This window comes from Rutilus rutilus (genome assembly GCF_951802725.1).
Source record: "Rutilus rutilus genome assembly, chromosome: 7".
NCBI lineage: Eukaryota > Metazoa > Chordata > Actinopteri > Cypriniformes > Leuciscidae > Rutilus > Rutilus rutilus.
Window position 1 is genome coordinate 45,086,347 of NC_140221.1, and position 20,524 is coordinate 45,106,870.

General features: G+C 38.4%; 1 protein-coding gene across 2 annotated transcripts in view; it reads left to right on the forward strand.

The window, feature by feature from the left end:
- The window catches only part of LOC311293500 (ras-specific guanine nucleotide-releasing factor RalGPS1), a 145,612-nt gene that overhangs the window by 95,436 nt on the left and 29,652 nt on the right, over positions 1 to 20,524 (forward strand). For both annotated transcript variants that reach the window (XM_084413843.1, XM_084413844.1), the window contains exons 9-10: positions 19,501 to 19,638; positions 19,720 to 19,813. In XM_084413843.1, the coding sequence (XP_084269969.1) occupies positions 19,501 to 19,638; positions 19,720 to 19,813 (232 nt within the window). The remainder of the gene's footprint in view (positions 1 to 19,500; positions 19,639 to 19,719; positions 19,814 to 20,524) is intronic.

The window sequence follows — 20,524 nt, forward strand, 5'->3', positions numbered from 1 at the left end:
TGTCATCAAGACGCTCTAGAGGAATGTCAGACCTGAAAGGAGACTCCCCACAGGATCTTTATTTGTACAGGACAACCCTTTCCCTGTGACCTCTGATCAAAGACGCTTGTAAAACAACAGTGTGTACACACTTCATAATGAGCTTCTCTTCTGTGTCATTCCTCTCTTCCTCACACTCGTTTCATGCTGAACTTCAGACTCTCAAAATGCTCAGGCCAGTGAGGCTTGCCCACACTAAAAGATTTTTTAAATCTTATCAGATTTTCAAAATGTGAGCGACCACAAACATGACGATAAAAAAATCATAGATTTAAAGACCCCTTGTAGTCACTTATTTTATCCCTTAAAACTCATCATTGATCACCACAATGACATATAAAAAAATTAAACAAAATCCTTGAAAAAAATATTCATCATGCCTTAAAATAGCTTGAATGTAACTCTACACCCTTGCCTCATTCAGTATACGTGGTTCTATGAATATGCAAATGAGGGGAGGTTTGGACGAAGTCAAATTATGCTTTCTGATTTGGTATCGTTTCGTTCCACGTCTACAGAGTGAATGTTTGTCCTTAGGGTAGTGTTGTCAAAAGTACCGACTTCAGTACCAAGTCAGTACTGAAATTTAAAAAATGTGACGATACCAGCATTTCCCTCTAGCATTTCGAGCGTTGTTGAACAGATTCTTAAAGGGGAACTTGGCAACTATTTAAACTTAATAAAACCATTTAGAAATCATTTGGATGGTTAAATAACCTGTTCTGGTGTAAATGGTGACTTTCCCCGCTCCCCCCAGCGTTCCCAGGTGGAAAACCAACCTTGCAACATGGGGACTAACGTCCCGGTAAGTTGGAAATAGGAAGTCTCGTGACAAGCGAGAACGAGTGAGAAACATGAACTGCTTTACGGCAATTCAACATAAACACACACGTCATATGATACTGTGATCGATGTATTACCCACCTCGGTAGACATAGCTCCACGCGATAAAGTTGGCCAGCTCCGATAATAACAAATGAGGGTTGCCGCAAGTGAGTCTTTTTATAACAGTGTTGTGAAATATACGCCCCACAAACTGTAGGGGGAGCTCGTTGAGAAAACATGCGACAACAAAAGTGAAAATCGGCGAAGAAATGGCTAGAGTTGCCAAGTTTCCCTGTAAAGGCCCACTGAAGTGCCTTGGAACGTGGAGCTCTGTATGATGCCTTGACCATTTTTTCCACTGAAACAGGAAGCTAAGGCGGGACAAATTGAATGGCTCCTCCCCCTTTTCAAATAGCGAATTGCGTTTAGTTTAACTCACAGACTGCTAGTCATATTTGACAGCACCATGGAAGTGAATCCGAGCGCTGATGATACGTTGGATTCAGTAGTAGAGGTGTGAATAAATTCAAACCATTTCATTCTTAACCAACGAACAGTTGGACAACAAACTCGAGCGTTTGAGCAACCGAACACGCATCTCCAACCCATATTGCTCCGTGATGTGTCAACGGTAGTGATGTCCGGTTCGTGAACGAATCGTTCTTTTGAATCGGTTCTTTTTAGTGAACCGGTCGAACCAGTTCACCAAATCGAACTGAATCGTTCAAAACAGTTTGTGTCTTGAGTCAGCGCTGCCGCTGATCCACAGTTTTCAAAGTTACTCGCTTTCAGACGTGCCTGACAGTCCCTCGACTTGAAATAAATCAATATCCCGGAGTATATTGGCGCTTTTCCACTGCATGGTACGGCTTGGTACGGTTCGACTCGGCACGGAACGGATCGGCTCGCTTTTCCACTGCGTGATACGACTCGACTCGGTACGGCACGGTTCGGTTCGCTTTAGCTAGGTTGCTTTTCCACTGCAGTTAGTACCGCTTCAAAGTGGGTGGGACTGATCGTTATAGTTGCGCCGCCTCTACTGCCATGACATCATCGTAAACGCGCCACATTTCAAATGCACAACACAGGAACAATGGAGCCTATCTTCTTTTTTCAAGCAAGTACTTTAAAAACAGGTGCTACAGCGTTGGCTGTTGTCTACTGACTATTTAAATCTAGCGGGTTTAGTGTCTCGTGTCGCGAATACAATGACGCTGGTAGTGACGATTCTGTCTGACCAATCAGTGATCTGCAGTGTTTTCACGTCACATTTTAGTATCGGTACGGTACGCTTGGAACCTCAACAGACCAGGTACCATTTAAAGCGTGCCGAAGCGAGCCGTACCGTACCGTACCATGCAGTGGAAAAGTGCCAAAGCGTGCCGTACCGAACTGAGCCGTACCATACCATGCAGTGGAAAAGCGCCATAAGTTACTCCAGTAACTCCGACAGTTCACTGAACTGGGACATGTTGTGCTGAGAGAAGTGATGAGCACGAGCAGCTGATACTGAGCAGACGTGTACTACTGAATGTACAGGTACAACAGCCAGCCACTGCCGCTTTGCCAGGCGATATTTATAGCAGGGATCGGGACGCTTTCGATTCTAGAGAGCATTTGATTGGACAGAAGATGTGATGAGAAGCTGAAGTCCGCGGTGATGTCATAAAAATCTGTGATTCATTTAAGCGGAAGCGAGAGACTATAAATTTGGAATGTTTATATCTCCTAAATGTGAATTTTGTCATTGTTTTGGATCACACAAGCTTATTCATAATTCATAAGGGATCTGCTGATAGACGCCTGCTTTCGAACTCTCCCGAGTGTATCTGTGTAATCGCTCGGGGAAGACAAAATGTTTTTGAAGAGCTTATCATTGTAGCCAATCACAGACATATATGTTGAGCGTGTGAACACAATGGCCAATCAGAGGTGTTTAAGAATACTCAAAATGCTAGGGGGAATGCTGGTATCATCACATTAAAAAAACTGTACTTTTAATAACACTACCTCCCACACAACAGGATTTTAATGCGATTATATTTGATGAACAGAGTTAATTTAGGCTTTTATTTACATCTAAACATTGATCGGCACACATATATAGAGCACATCACATATAATAATAAACACGGAAGCTCAAACGTGTGTGTTAAGTTTGTTTTAGCGTGTGAAATACGAACATGACACACCCATGAGCTTCTGTTTCATGTGTGTTCATATGTGAATATAAGCCTGAATTAAATCTGTTCATCATGATGTATGAATGAGTGAGTGAATAGGTGAATGTGAGGCAAAATAAAGCGCTTTGGTGGCCATTGGGTCTTTGAAAGCGCTATATAAATGCAGTCCATTTACCATTCCATTTTCCATCATATAAAACGATCCTATCTCTTCACAACACTTGAATTAAACCGCTTAATTCAAATGGATTAATTTTTCACTCCTTTTTTGGATCTCTTAAGTTTTGGTTATTTGGACTTTCAATGGATGGACAATGATATTTAACATTTCTTAGTTTGTGTTTTGAAGATGAATCAAAAGTCTAATTGGTTTGGAATGACATGAGCATGAGTAAGTGATGACAGAATAAAAATGTTCTATCCCTTTAATATATATTTCTAATGTACAATAAACCTCCAGCGTAATCAAGAACATCTGAAAAACATAAAGAAACATGCATAAAAACACGCACATGAGACACAGCATATATATTCTTCTCTCAGCAATTACACGCTCAGCTCTGTGTTTATGTTTTGACTGTGAGCTTGGCTACTATTTCACCCAATTATATGTGCTTTTTTTTTATAGTGAACACTCTAGCATGTAGGGGATTGTTTTATGAGTAGGGTCTCTCCTCTCGTTCTGAGGACAGTCTTCTCTAAATCCCTCTCCATGTGGTGAGTTCATCATACTTGTTTTATTTTATTGCCCATCGACTGGAGTCCAGGCTCCCATCGCCTAAAGCTCTAATGGTGCATGTGGTGCGAAAAGTGCAATAAAACCCATAGCAAATAGACCTGGAGACTGGCTGGTTCGCACCAAAAATCAGATCTCCGTCTTTTATCCAGTGTGGAAATCAAAGGTTAACCACCTGAAATTACCCTGGCTCTTTATTTAGCAAGCACTACTGTTTTAAAATGGTGAGAAAAGCATCCAGGCATGATGTCAGCTCATTATTCGAGCTTGAGCCCAAACAAACCTGTTATTATATCCATCTTCATCGGCCGCTCCGAACACTGCTGTCCTTCATGCTGGAAACACTCGAGAGATCAAACCGTGTCCATTACGCCTTCAAACGGGAATAAAATTGCCCCTCGGCTCATTTGGGGCCACATGCCAGGCTAATTCATTGCATGTGGGTTTTCTGGGTTAATTTGTTTGTTTTCATATCTGAACGTGTGACTGATCACAGGCACTTGGGCACAAATGGTTCTGTAGAGTCAACATTGGTGCCGTTGGCCGATTCAGAGTGGTTCGGCTCCCTTGACCCTCGTAACACACACTTGAAAAATCACCTGACAGCTCAGACTTATTGACTCAAACATCTCTCCCTCCCCCTGTAGAGTCGTAACACTCAGTCTGCTTTAACTTGTCAGCATGCTAATCAGCAGCGTTACGCAGCGCTGAGCCTCGAGTCGCTCAGATACACACACCTGTGTGGATGGATGTGCTAAGGCCGGCTACACACTGGCTGCGTGGCGTAAGCGTCTCAGCTGCGTGGCGTGTCCGTTTTTATTTCGGCTCCCATGTTAACAGGTTAGAGCTTGCACACTGCCTGCGTGACACGCGCGGCTCGAGCCGCGCGGAAAACGCGTGCCTGCTAGAAATAGAACCGACGCCTATTTTTCACGCGACACGCAAGCGTCTTGGAAGCGTTTCCAGGCAAAATTGAATAGGAAAAGATGTTTATATGACATTTTGACACGAATACATATTAATAAATGTCATTTTGATGTTTGAAAGTGTCTAGGGTTTGACATAAATGCAAATATAAATGCAATTTAAAAAAATATTATCGATTTTCAAATACTGCACCTGTCAATACAGAACGAAATATTCTATAGTCTATATTGCCGTCAACACTGCCGACGTTGTCTTTGCTGCTATATATTTATGTTTAACATGAAGTATAGGCCCTCCACAACTCTCTCCCCATGTCACCAATATGTCACCTAGCAGCAGCAGCGCCGCGTCAGACACGCTTCTGGTGTGCAAAGACACAGAAAACGCGACGCAGCCGCCACGCATCTGACACGCTTCAGAAACGCCACGCTCACGCCACGCAGCCAGTGTGTAGCCGGCCTAACAGTTGGACTGTTTTGATGAGGAATAGATTAGACTAGATTTGTATGCGAAATCCTGTCTCTGACTAGCCTGGATGCCAGCCGAACTTAGCCCCGCCCACAACATTTTTAGGTTGGGAAGTTCGGTCTGGACTTGATCCGTTGTGGAGCAATTATGCTCGAACCAGAGCTGTTCGGACCAATCAAATTGTCAGGGCGGGCTTTATACGATGATGGACAGATGATCAACAGTAACGTAATCAATTACGCACTTCTAAATATTTTTGCGTTGCACCATTAAACTTAGTTGAAGCGTAACTCTACGTATAAACTAAATATTTACGGCAGCCTCCGATCAGGAGTAACGGTTGGAATAAAATATTAGACAGACTGAACTGCATCAATAAGCTCTTCTTTTACCTGACAGACTTCAATTCTTTAGACATATATGATTATGCTGACATTTACACTCGCTTACATTTTAAGAGAGAACATTATGTGAAAAGATTACTTTGTTAGCGGCTATCTTTAACACGAACCCATCCTAAACAGCATGCCGCTGTGTGCATCGGTCCATGGTGTGCATGTCAAATATCAGTCATAATCAATAAACGTAATTTCTTATGTTTTTTGTATAAATATTTATTTATTGATCCTTATTCATTTCATTTCAAATACAGTTTCTGAATGTTATTTAGGCCTACATATAAAAACACTTATTCTATTCATGATCAAGTATCGTATTTAATGGAAACTTATTTTTACTGTTAGTAACGTGAGGCAAAAGAATGAAGGATAAACTGAAATTCACAACATTTTAACACAACTTCTGCTCACGTATTTGAAGGCTGCTATTGGATCATCGAGGCTAAACGTCATATTATGCGACTACGCATTACTTTACGGAGAGCTTACGACCTACTAGCTACGTTCTGCCTTACGAACAAATGGTGCAACGGAATAAAGTTCAGAGTTAGTTACAAACTAGCTAGTAGTTACTAAGCCTCTAGTGTGGACTTTAAGTTCCAATTTAAGAAAGAACTTACGAACGGCTGGTGCAACCCTACCCAGTACTCCCCCCGTATTCCTGGCTGTGGAAGAACAAGCCGAGAGTGAGTGGAGGGATGCTGAAAACTGTCAAGGAATGTTGAGTTGACAGAGTGAATAAATATATGCTTCCTCTCATACTGATAGGGTAGACATGGTAGTTGTTTGATGACAAGTTGATGGATTGATTATTTGAGCGTGCTCCTCCCGAACTTTGTGAAACATCATGTGTAGATTCCGCCATCGCGTCTGTTATAGAAGATATCGACAGCGCATTCATTTAAAAAGAGGAACAGAGAACCGCAATCAAGGCATTTGTCGATCGGAAAGATGAATGAAGAACATACGCCACTTTCTCCGTTGCTCTGATTGGTTGTAGGTCTATCCAATTGGATGCAGAGGCATTTTCTTTCCTGGATCGGTTGAAACGCCCCATAATCACAGCCCAGTGGAGCAGTATCAGACTCACATTCTGACTAGAGGACGTCAGGCTAGTCTCTGACCATTTTTCTCTTTGTCTTCTCATCAATTTTGGAGGCCCTGTTCTCGATAATGTCACTGTTGTGCCATACTTTTTTCCACTTGTTGATGACTCGCTGTTTTCTGGTATTGCTAATGCCTTGGACATGTTTTTGTAGCCCTCACCTGAGCAATACCTTTCACCAATGTGATCTCATTGGTGCTTAATGAGCTCTTTGTGGCCCATGGCTCTTATAGTATCATGTAACCAAGATGATGTCAGCAAAAAATGTTACAAGAACAGCTGAGGTTTATTTGGTGTTAATCAGAGTCACTTCAGGTGAAGGCAGGTTTGGTCTGTTTCACATGAGCTTGATGATTGTCATTCTGAACACAACCGCTTACCCAATTATAAAAGGGTGTGCACACTTATGCAAAAGTATTATTAGGTTATTAAAAGGTTATTTTAGGTTTGATCTTTTCTTGGTTTTCAGTGTCATTGCATAGGTTGTAGTTTTTACATGAAAGTTGCAGAAGGTCTGATATGATTTATCAGTAACACTTTACGATTCAAGCCACATACGTAACGTTTAAGATTTTATGGGATACGTTTTCAGTTGTTCAACCTACTGTACAAAAAACTACATTTATGTTTTCTGCCAGTGTTGTGCGGCACACCAGCTCACCGATAGTAGAAATGTGTTTAAGTATGTGTCAACATAGGTTAGTTTGTGCTTGCTGTTGCTCTGGATGAATGTTGTCGACTGTGATTGTCCTGATGAATTCACTGTGATGGGCTGAATCCTTGCAGACCCAAAGCTCACAAATCCCAACAGCTGTCAGCTGATGTTACGCAATTCCCACTACAGTCCCAGGAGTCGCACACGGGCTGTATCCCTTCCCTCCAGAATAACTGCTGTAAACACAGGGTCACTTCTACCTTAGCCGCGTGTGGGACGTCCAGCTGGAAGCGCTGAGGATCTGTGTATAGTTACAAAAATCAAGCACAAATCTATAACAATCAGAAGCTGATCTTTTGGACCGGCCCGTCATTAACACGCGTTTTCCCAGCGGAGGAATGACTGCATGGAACGTTATACGGATTAGTGTTAATGAATTTTGTGTGTTGTGAGAATGATGATGTTTCATTGCGGTGTAGCAGTCGTAACTTAGACTAAATAGTTTTGAGATGATATTGCTCGCAGCTGTGTGGCTAAACTATAAAATTACTGAGAATTATGCCAGCTTTTGCAGTGCATAAAGTTGTGGTGTTGTTAGTTTTTGGTTTTTATAAAAAAAAATTTGATACAGTAATAATGATGACCATTATATAATCAACATCCTTTGATTGTCCAGATAATTCAATATTAAGAGGAGTTACAGTACTGATGAAGAAGTTGTTTAACTTTCTTTAGTGTGTGATATTGCTTTTGAAAAATTAAAAAGGTCTGCAAAGTTAGAAATTCACTCCGAAGGGAGTTATTCTCTATATCAGTGTCACTGTTTCTGAACTCCCTGAAACGCCTCCATTGAAGTCTTGAGTTTTCTTACAGGAACGAACATGTCACAATATTCCTCATTTAAATAATTCCCGCCAAAAGCATACGCAAAATAAAGGTGTGGGGCCTGATTGAGTTAGGTATGACAATATTTAGTTGTTAATTGCGATATTTCTCAAACACGCTCGAAGAGCTTGACCAATCACAACAAACTGGTCCAGCCGACCAATCAGAGCACACTGTGCTTTTCAGAAGGAGGGGCTTCATACAGACATGAGCTAAACAGAGCGTTACTGACAGACTGGGAAGAGAGGAGCTGCAACAATGGAGAATATGGGGGAAATAATGTGTTTTTGGAACATGTAAGCATGAAAACCTGTTCTAGTAGAGCCCAAAAACAAAAAAGGGGCATAATAGGTCCCCTTTAAAAGCTCTTTTCTCATTAGTTCAGTTTCCTTCAGTTCCTTTAGAAGGGTTGAATTGTGTTTGGTGATTGACGGGTGCTACTGTGACCCCCGTGACCTTCCCTGTGTTGCTGGTTTCAGCAAGTGGGTGAATGGAGACTTCATTTGCCCTTTCACTTTTAAAAAAAACAAAACAATTCTGTCTATATGAGTGATCAAAGATAAACTAATCACACAGCCTCATCTCAGCCTTTGATTTCACACGAATCTCGTGGCAGTCTGAAGGCCTGATCATATTGAGAATTAATGTTCCTATTTGCATGAATCAAAACTGTGCATTCCTGTAGACCTATAAGGGACAAAATTAGTCCAGTAGCAAATTTAAATGTTCATATTGCAGTATCTACTGTATCGCAAAATAAATAAAATAAATAACCACAAGGTAACAGCAGACCTAAGATAATATCACTTTTCCAGAACCGACTGAAATCTTAAGTAGTTGCTATTCACTGGAAATCTTCAGTTTTTCATTCTCTATTCTGCATATTCCTGTCATGTATATGACAAACGTGAGAACCAGCGCAGACATGAGGGTGAGTCAATAATATTTTTGGGTGAATGCCCCTTTAAAGATGTTAAATCATTGTCTGTTTTACTCATCACCTTCTGTTCTCCTTCACTGTTTTTCATTTTCTCATTCTAGTTAATCAGTTTTCCTCTGACTGTTGACCATTGTGTCCGGTAAATGTTGGGGTCTGGAATGGACGTCAGCTCCTGCACAGTTTGGCAGAGCTCAGTTCACTGGCTCATTCCTTCAGTCCTGGACACAAACCTGTGTGCATTTATCTGCAGCAGGGGAGCCGTGTCCGGTTCAGGCCGGCACATTTATTGGATTGATTTACGGTTATAGGACAGGGGGTTGCCAAGCCACGCTGCCCCTGCTTGGAAAGTTTGTTTGTTTATGATGTTTTAGTGGTGATGTGAAAACCAGCGGCAGCGTAATGAGCTGCTTCAGAGGTCACTCAGCTGCTGAGTGTGGGGAGAGTCTTGATCCGGTGGCCGTTTCCAGCGGGAGTCTTCATGTGGCCACATGAGGAGGTCATTATCTGTGGGTGAAATAACTGCTGGTGTCGCGGTGTCTTAAAGTAACTGAGGTCAAAGTGAAGTAGTCGAGTCATTCTTAACATAATTGAGGTAAACATCCTGCATTTAAACACAGACAATGGATCATCACTCAAAACTCTGGCATTGCACTTAGAGTTTTCCAGGACACAGTGTAGAATAATTCACCAAAAAATAAAATTGTTATGCATGAAATGCTTTTTGTCATAATTTAAGGGTAGTTTACATGGTACTTTGCTTGAAACTTTGCAGCCATAAAAGGGACAAACAGTCATTATAGAAGAATGTTTTATGAAATTAATCTCTTCTGCTATTTATTGGTTCAAAAATACGGTAAAAACTAGTGTAATCGCGGTTAATCGCATCTAACATAAAAGTTTGTGTGCATATAATAAATATGTGTATATATTATATAGTATATACACACACATATTGTGATTAATCGACTTTACAGAACTAGTAAAAACAGTAATATTATGAAATATTTTTACAATTCAAAATACGTTTTTATGGTAAAATGTAATTTATTCCTGTGATCAAAGCTGAATTTTCAGTATCATTACTCCAGTCTTCAGTGTCACATGATCCTTCAGAAATCATTCTAATATGATGATTTGATGCTTGTCTGATTATTATCCATCTTGAAATCAGTTGTGTTGCTTCATATTTAGGTGGGAATCGTTACTTTTTTTTTCAGGATTCTTTGATGAATAGAAAGTTCACGAGAACAGCATTTATTTGAAATAGGAATAATCTGGAACATTATCAATGTCTTTACTGTTGCTATTGATCAATTGGATGCATCCTTTTTGAATGCAAGTATGATTTTTCTTTAAGATAAGAACTAACCCTAACCCTAACCCTTGCAATAACTGGGTAATAACTAGATACAAACTCTGAACCTTCCCCTAAACCTAACCTTAACCCATGTTGTTACCTTATATTAACCAGTACTTTCTTAGGTAAATACACAGTAAGTAAAATTTGCACTTACACGTAAAAAATTACACTTGTTCTGTAAAATATAGTGCAACCATAAAACCATTTTGTTTTAGTACAGATAAAAATGCCTTGAGTTAAAAATCAGTAAACATTCCATGAGAGGATTTTTGTTTTTAGGTATTTATTATATGCACAGGTTTGTTGACAGACATTAATAAAAGGGATTTTGGTGTGATTTATGTGACTGAATACACAAAGGTCCGTCTGTGACAGTTCCGCCTTGAGTCTGCCATGTGTCTTAAAAACAGATGCTGATCAGACACAAGCTATGATTCATCATGCGCAGTTTGTGAACAAGACTGCTAGACAGATGCTCAAAACACACACAGTAACATTGTTTTAGATTGTAGTATTACAAGAACACTTCTCCTCAGCCACTGATCAATGTTTTAACTTTTACGAGGAGGATTAAAGGCCAAACCTGAATAACCGTCTTTCTCTCATCCATATTTCTGTGTAACATTTCACTTGTACCAGAAAACAAAACAAAAAACACTCTGAACTGTCTAACAACCACATAGAAACACACTATAAACAACTCAGAACACTTTAGCAACTGCATAGCAACTCCTTGGCAACCACTCACAACATTCTACCATCGTCGTGGCGACTTGCTAGTTATTTTCCAGGTGAAACTATGGATGCGTAAATTCTTGTAAAGGATGTAATGGCTTTTAATGGAAACAATTTACGGCAAACACATTATATAGACTCTCTGAGAGCCTGTACAATGTTTATTTGTTAAGTTCATGGTGAAAAGTCTCTCTAACTAGAACAGCATGCTGCTTCTTTATCCATTTGGTCAAAGAAATCTGTGTTGTGACTCATCTGATAAGATTTCGAGTGTTTACATGGAGATGGTAGAGCCTCAAAACAAACCACTACATCATATCCTCTGCAATGCACACGTGTCTCCCGATCGCTCGCTCAGTCCTCGCTGGGATGTTCACATGAACGCTGTCTTGGCATGTGACGTGAGACAGAGCTGATAATTGCACATGAAGATGATAATGCGTTCTGAAAGGAGCTCATACTTTAAAATTAGCCATAAAATTGGCACACTTATACATAATTGGCCAGAGAATAACATGACATCCCTTCTGTCCGGATCTGCTGTGATTCAGCGCAGGTCTTTCCAAAAAAGCCACGGGCACGCTTGGTGTACGTCCATTTCTGAAGGATTTTTATTGTTATTAAATACAGGACTTCTTCATATGTACAGTACTTGCCCCTACAGCTGTGTGTGTGTTTCAGTGTTTTGAAAAGTACAGTCACATTCAAAACAGGGTTAAACATGAACAAATTGTTCCTTTTTTTGAGACCCTCAAAAGTAAATCTAAGTTATTTACCCCTAAAGGGTGAATATTAATACTTTGGCAGGGGTTTTCAAACTTCTTGGAGTCAAGGACACCTTTATAGGGCAGACCTGCTCATAATTATAACCCAAAGTTAATGTGGATGAGAGTAATGAACATAATATGCTTGATTTATCAGTGCAAACGGTAACCCCATTGTAAATGCAGGCCTACTTTTTAATAATAGGCTACAGGCCACTTTTGTAAAATAAAGAAAACAAACTAAATACATTTGCCGTTTCGATCTCTGTGAACTTCTTCCTGAAGCACATAACAAATGAATCAAAACTCAGCAGATATTACTGCCTACTTGCCCACTTATTTGACGTTAAATGCATTGTCACTTTGGAATATTAATCTTAGCACATTTCAGATGATTAAAAAACTCGAAATATGTTATATAGCTGGCTATGGGTAATGGGCCCTACTTTGAAAACCTTTGCCTTAAGGTACTAATATGTGCCCTTTATTGGTAGACAAGGTACAAAGATGTACCTTCGAGGGGACTACACTGAAAAAAATTGGTGTAGGATTTACAATTTTTGTTCAGAAATAGCTGCTAAATTTGACAAATAATTACAAAGAAATGGCAGGTAACAGATTGAATTAAATGTGAAAGACTGAAATAGTATTTTCTTTCTAAAACACACTCCAATAATGTTTTACGCTAAAGTTCCCACTTTTTTGTCAGCCAAACCTTACTGACATAAAACATTTACCTGAAGCCCGCCTGAAATTATGTTTTAAATTGTTATATTTCAGTAAATTTAACACATAATATTTCAGTAAAATACAGTACATGTTCACGGTTCTCTGATGTCGTGGTCACACAACATGCAGGTAAACACATGAAACATTTATCCTTTTAGTAAGTGCTTTATTTGGACTTTTTATTTTATTTGATATTTTATGATTTAATTAATTATTGGGTTTAGTTTGGTAAACCCTATACCCTAAAAGTATATCTTTCATATTTTTTACAGTCAGAGCAGTGCTTATCTGGTACAATACAATTTTTTTATATAAATATATTAAAAGAAAACATTAAAAATATATTTTCCCCTTACAGGTCAGCCAATAGTGTGGTGTTTTTAATTAGTGACACTGGTTTGTGTGTATGGAAACTGTTGGATGAGCTCATTGCCTGGCTGAAGTTTTGTCAAACATGTTTAAAGATGTTTCAGCGCTTATAAATCATCAAGACTTCTTTTTCTATCAGTGCTCTATGTATTTCATTGTTGTTCTGTGCTGGTTTGCTTCGTGGATGTGGTTAGGACCTTCATTTTGCTAATGATTAACGGCCATACAAATTGCAATTACCAATTTGATAATTGTATTCGTTTGTCACTTGCATGTATGATTATGCATAACAAATGTTCACTCATGGTTAGGCTCAGAATTAAGAGGAACAATCCAAACAGTCTGAAATGCAAGAACATAACTTTTTTAATCTAAGATAGTAACTTGTGCAGACGTGTAGCTATAAAACACATCAGACAAAGAGCATTGGGATGATCAAACCCAGAGCTCGTTGTGCAAAGACCTGGTTTATGTTGGATGATCAGACTTGGAAGCAAACAGCAATTTTGTGAGCTTTGCTTCAGCACGTTTTCATGGTCTCTTTGGGCAAACGGCTCTGATTGTGTAATAAGAACAACACATGATGCGGAGCTGTGCTGTCCAAGGTGAATGTTGCAATAGAAGAAAGGATCTGTTGGATCCGACAGGTCTTCGTGTGTTTTAAGACTCTGAAGAGGAGCGTGCATGAGGGTTATGTAAGATGGCACACTGCTGCCTTTTAAGGGAACCAGAGAGCTTTACCCTGATCCTGTTTAGTCTGAACATCTCATCAGCGAATCCTTCATCAGCTTTTTCCTGGAAAAACAAAAGATGACCTTAAACAAAACTCACACAAACCAGGCAGAAGATGAGGTGGAAACTCCAACTCAGTGTGTGTTACTGCTCGTGCAACTGCTTCCCACAACCTTCAACCAATGTTGTCAAACAGAGTTTCCGTCTTTGTTTAGCAGAAGCATTTGGCTGAATCTGCAGATAAGAACACCCCAAAATAAAAAGGAAATAAGAAATTCTGTGTTTCATAAAGAAACTGAACCATTCACAGACGTTGTGCCTGGATTTGGTAATACAATGGCAGAGAATAGATGTTGATTATGTTGCTTGGCGTCGCTGTCATGTTGAGTGGTGATGTCATGGTGTAGACGTGGCCATAGTGTGACTCAGAATCTGTCGAGGTCGGTCAGTGCGGGATTGAACTGATGTGTGGAGATGTTGTATTCTCAACTCATCGACTTTAATTACATTTCTGATGGTTTATTGCTTTATTTGGATTAGGTTAAAATATATGCTTTACTTCATTTGCTTCCATTTAAGTGAAGCTGATCTTGTCTAGATTCATACTTTTATTCATCAAATTGATCAGAGAAGACATTTATGATGGTACATAAAAATCTATTTCAAATAATTCTTGTTCTTAGGAACTTTATGATCGTTGTTCTTATGAACGGACGATAGAACGATGGATGACTGGATGGATGGATGGATGGACGGATAGATGGACGATAGAATGCTGGATGGACAATAGAATGATAGATGGATGGATGATAGAACAATGGATGGATGGATGGATGATAGAACAGTAGACGGATGAATGGATGATAGAACAGTAGACGGATGAATGGATGATAGAACAGTAGACAGATGGATAGATAGATGGATGGATGATAGAACAGTAGACGGATGGATGGATGATAGAACAGTAGACAGATGGATGGATAGATTGATGGATGATAGAACAGTAGACGGATGGATGGATGGATTGATGGATGGATAGATGGACTATAGAAAGATGGATGGATGATAGAACAGTAGACGGATGAATGGATGATAGAACAGTAGACAGATGGATGGATAGATGGATGGATGATAGAACAGTAGACGGATGGATGGATGGATTGATGGATGGATAGATGGACTATAGAAAGATGGATGGATGATAGAATGATAGATGGATGGATGATATAACGATAGATGGATGGATGGATTATAGAACGATAGAACGATAGATAGATAGATAGATAGATAGATAGATAGATAGAACGGTGGATGGCTGGGCGATAGAACGATGGATGGATGGATGGATGGATGGATGGAAGATAGAACGATATATGGGTGGATGGATGATAGAACAGTAGACGGATGGGTGGATGGATGGATGGATGGATGGATGGATGGATGGATGATGGATAGATGAACGATAAAATGATGGATGGAAGATAGAATAATGGATGATAGATAGATGGATAGATGGATAGATGGATGGATGGATGGATGGATGGATGAACAGAAAGAAAGAAATGAGTGCAGATGTCTCTCATGCTGTGTCACTGATACGGGTCATTTATATCTAAATATCAGTTTGTTAACAGCACAGAAAACATGATTCTTTATATGAACATCTCCATCTGTTTTGTTGAGGAGAAGCACCCTGGAGAAGTTTATCCAGAGCTCCATAAATAACCATTAAACACATTAAACAAACCCTCCAGGACATTTGCTCAAATAATGCTCTGCTAATCACTACCAGGGCACCGCCGTTTGACTACGCGCCTTGTTTTATATATTAGTTTGGTTTATGCTTTTATTAGATTGTGAGGACTTCCTCTCAGTTTGAATCCAGCCATGTGGTTTCCATTGAAACATTTATTTACTAAAGTACCAGCCACTTTTTCCCCAGTAAAGATAAACTTGGTGTTTTCATTGAAAGATTCATAGTGTTTAAGCTCATCTAAGAACATCCAAGAAAACTCCTGTACTGTTCCCAGACATTACATATGGAAGCCGAAGCAGCTAAAATTCAGATATGGTAAAAGGCGTTTCGTTTCTGACACGCGCTGTGAGTGGTCGACCAATCACAGCAGACTGAACCATCTGACCAATCAGAGAAAAGGAAGCTCTCAGAAAGGAGGGGTTTAGGTTTCAGACACAGTGAGAAAAGTGCTGATGTTGCAACGTATATGATAAGTTAAAGTGTTTTTTTTTTGGATGCCTGTAAACCTAGGAGACCTCTAAATTAGGGACATTTAAAACAGCATAAATGGGGCACTCTGATTCAAATAAAATATTTTGTTTCTGACGATTTGATTTATCTTTTTTTCTTGGAAATTAGCGACAAAGAAGTGCAGAGACTGGTTGCATACACTGCTTAGGCTAGTCTTAAAACTTAGTCATCTAACATATGCTCTATATAGAGTTTTAGAGCGACTTTTCTTAAACAGTGCTGTGCACACTGGCAGAAGTGAACTAGAGAAACCCATCTGAAGTTTCGGGAGGCCATGCCATCTCCTCCAGCAATGCCTCATGCTCTCTGATGCTCTCACTCTCCAAACCTCAGCTGTCCGGATGGAAAACCATTCTTCATTCTTTCCACAGCTGAGTTTCTCCAGTGGTTCTTATTGAGGATCACTGAACAGTAGTTCGTCTCAGCATCTCTCCAGTTTAATTCAGACTATGTGCTTTAGTTTATAATTGAAGATAATCTAATTAATGGAAGTAGTTCACCCAAAATTTTACATTTTGTCATCATCTACTCACCTGCATGTCATATACAGTCCTGTATTATAGTCCTTCCTCCGTGAAACACACATTTGTCCCATTTCCACCACATAAGAAAAAAACATGCTTTTGTGAATCATCATGACATAAAAAGTCATAAGTAGAAGATAAAAAGTTGAAATTAGGAGTTTAAAAAGTCATAATTATGACAAATTGAAATTGTAACATAAATCTAAATTATGACAGCTGAAATGTCATATTTATGACTTTTTATGTCATAATTATGACATTTTATCTCATAATTTCGACTTTCACCTCATTATTATGTATATTAGTATGATATTAGTATCTCATAATCTCATTTTGTCATAATTTTTGTCATGATTATAATCTACAAAAGCATGTTTTTTATGTTTAAAATAATTTCAACTCATAGTAATTTATTTGTTTATGTATAGTTTATATTGTCAAACGTATGTTATGGTAATTATTTGGAGCTTAGCCATACAAATCCAGCTTAGACTTTGTCTAAAATCTTATTTTATGTTCCACACAGTGGAACAATGTGAAGTTTATACTGAAGTGTGTTGACAGTGCTAGTGTGCTTTCAATCACAAACAGCCTGATATTAAAGATACTCATGTGACATGTTATTCTCTGCCTCAGATCTCCACATGATCGTTTTTCATCTCATCGCATGCTTTACTCTTTGAGCAACTTGCAGAATGATGTTATTGTGAATGCTGTGCAGTTGTGTAATTTCTAAGATGCATTCTGGGAAAAATGAATGCCTGGAGAGTCAGTTGTTCCTGCCATATATGTCTGGTTCTTGTTAGTCAGTTGGTATCATGTGTATCACAGATTTGCTGAGGTAATGCAGCATAACCGTGCATGACGGTGCTACTGCATATCTCAATCTCTTTATTAGACTTTAACCCTCAGACGGTCCTCGGTCATTTCTGACCGAAACATTTTCTGTTTTGAATTTCTAAAAATCACAGCTTCATCGGAATGTTATGAAACTTGGTGACTTTTATGGCATTAGGTATGTGAATACAAAAAAAAAAATTTGGTCATGATCCGAGCATGCTAAGTGGTCGTAAAAAAAATAGTGACGATTTTGGTCTTCGGTCAAAAATGACCGACCCATAGGAAATGAATGGGAAATTGACAAAAAAAAAAATCTCCGAATTTTTGTGTGTACAATCTACAAATCGGCCACAATCCCAAAAAAAAGTACACCGCTGTAAAGGGGTGACACTCTACAACATCAAGAGTGCAAAACAGACACACCCACCCACACACACACACATACAAACACACTTTTATACACATACACACCAATAAATTTTGATTACAAAAAATCTGTTTTGAATTTTTAAAAATCACAGCTTCATCGGAATGTTACAAAACTTGGTGACTTGTATGGCATTAGGTATGTGCACACACAAGGTCATGAGGTCATGATTCGAGCATGCTAAGTGGTCGTAAAAAAAATAGTCACACTTGTGGTCTTCGGTCAAAAATGACCCCCATAGGAAATGAATGAAAAAAAAAAAAAAAAAAAAATTAATATTATTTTACATAAAGTGTTATAATTGAATGAATTGCATTTTTTGTTACAAATTCTGTAAAAAAAAAATAAGTAAATGTGTCCATAAACAGCTGGGGAATTCACATGCCTCTCCATAGAGAACTGTAGATGCCATCTAGTGGTTACACCATGGTTCTACGCTTTCTCTCCATACTCTCACCAGATGGTGCTAATCTGCTTCAAACATTTTTTTTTTTTGAAGGCCTAGACTCTATATTAAACTAAAATACTGCATAAATAAAAAAATAAAAAATACATAAATTTATATAATTTTTTTTTATTAATTTCAATGGCAAAAATAGACCATAAATATTGCATAAATATTAATAAATTCAATAAAATGATCTCAAAATACAAAATTAAAAAGAATAAATATTATAGAACAAAAATAAATTGCATTGGTTTTACTGGGATGGAGGAAGTTTCATTTTTAGGCCTCCGGTCACTTCTGACCGGGAAGGCCCAGGATGTGACTCCGAAACGAAGACCGTCTGAGGGTTAAATAAGCATTCTTAAAGTTTTACGTGTGTAAACAGAGTATTTCTGCTGTATTAGCAGATGTCTGTGCAGATACCAGCATGTAGTGCTCTGACAAAGACTATTGTGTATCTGTGCTAGCTTTCTTCCTTTCTTTCATTTCAAATTGTATTTAAATATTTTTCCTAACATTTAAGTTTAAATAAAGAAAAAGTATTTATTTATTTACATTTATTTTAATATTTATTTATTCAAATAAATGAAATGATTTTTCCCCAAACACATTACTTTATTTATAAACTGTTTATTTATGATTATATAAATATAAATATATAATATTTCAATTAATACATTTATAAATTATGTAAATAAATGTATTTATTTATTCATTTACATACATTTGCTTAAATAATTCCAAACAAATTGAACTAAAAGACACATTAAGTTTATTTATAAACTACATTTATTTATAATATAAAAATATAAATATATTATATTATATTTAAAATACATATATTTATTTACACAATTTAAAATACTTTTAAAATATATTTTTTTAAAACATTGTTTGAATAAAATTGAATTAATTAATGAATTATAAATATATTTAAAGTAAATACATTTTATTTTATTTATTATTATTTTAGGATTAAATAAGACAGAGAATGTGCAGTCAGCTGGTGATAATGACAAAATAAATCTTTTCATGGCGATACATCATCTTGGGTCATTATTATCAGTATCATATCAGCCTAAATTTGTTTAGGTGAATCCATAAAGGTTATTAATACTTCTGTTTTTTCCATTCCTCACACACAGGGATCTACTTGCTGGACATGATTTACATCGACTCGGCCTATCCAGCGTCTGACAGCATCATTGAGACTCAGCAGAGAACCAATCAGATGAACAACATCCTGCGGGTGATCTCTGACCTCCAGGTGTCCTGCACATACGGTCAGTTCGTTTTCGTGAAATCTGTGGGGGAATTTCAGATTGATATGCATGTGTGTTTATATACCCTCCACCTCCTCACAGATCACCTCGTGACGCTCCCGCATGTGCAGAAGTACTTGATGTCTGTTCGCTACATCGAGGAGCTTCAAAAGTTCGTGGAAGACGACAATTTCAAGTAAGTGTGGGGCTTGTGGTCTCAAAGGTAAAATGCAAAGGGATTTATCTTGCAGTGGAGCTCCTTCAAACAGCATGATGACTTTAGCAGAACGCGTGGCACCAGAAGCCCAGAGCGAGGGCGACCCGTCGGCCAGACCCATGATTTAATAGCGCATGATTGCGTTTGTTTTTTTCTAGACTGGCATCCCTAGGCATTTGACACTGGGAATTCACGGGTCACTGCTTTTATAGGCAAACAACACCGTGATTAGTTTTTTGGGTGGTCGGCACAGTAAGAAGCAAAGTCATCACATAAATGTGGTGAAACTGTAACCGCCTTAAGACATTTTGATTGTACCATTAAATAGTGTTTTACACAAATGCAATGTGTTTTTATTAAAAACACTGGGTGTTCTGTGAGTTTGAGCAACATGAAACTGCATTGCTTAAGCTCAGCAGGGTTTGGGCCGAGTGAGTCCAAACACATGGTGGAACAAACAATGAGATATAAATCCTCATATGCAATTGTTCTAAATCATATAACGTTTATGTACTTTATGTTTCCAGCAATTCTGGGTCAGAATTGTGTTTAAATTGCAATGATTGCATATTTGTAGGGAATTCCAAACCTGCGCACATATATTCAAACGCACATAACTGGGTCAATGACGTGACGGGTCATTTTTTTGTCCAAAGGCCTTAATAATGATAAAAAAACAAATATATAACA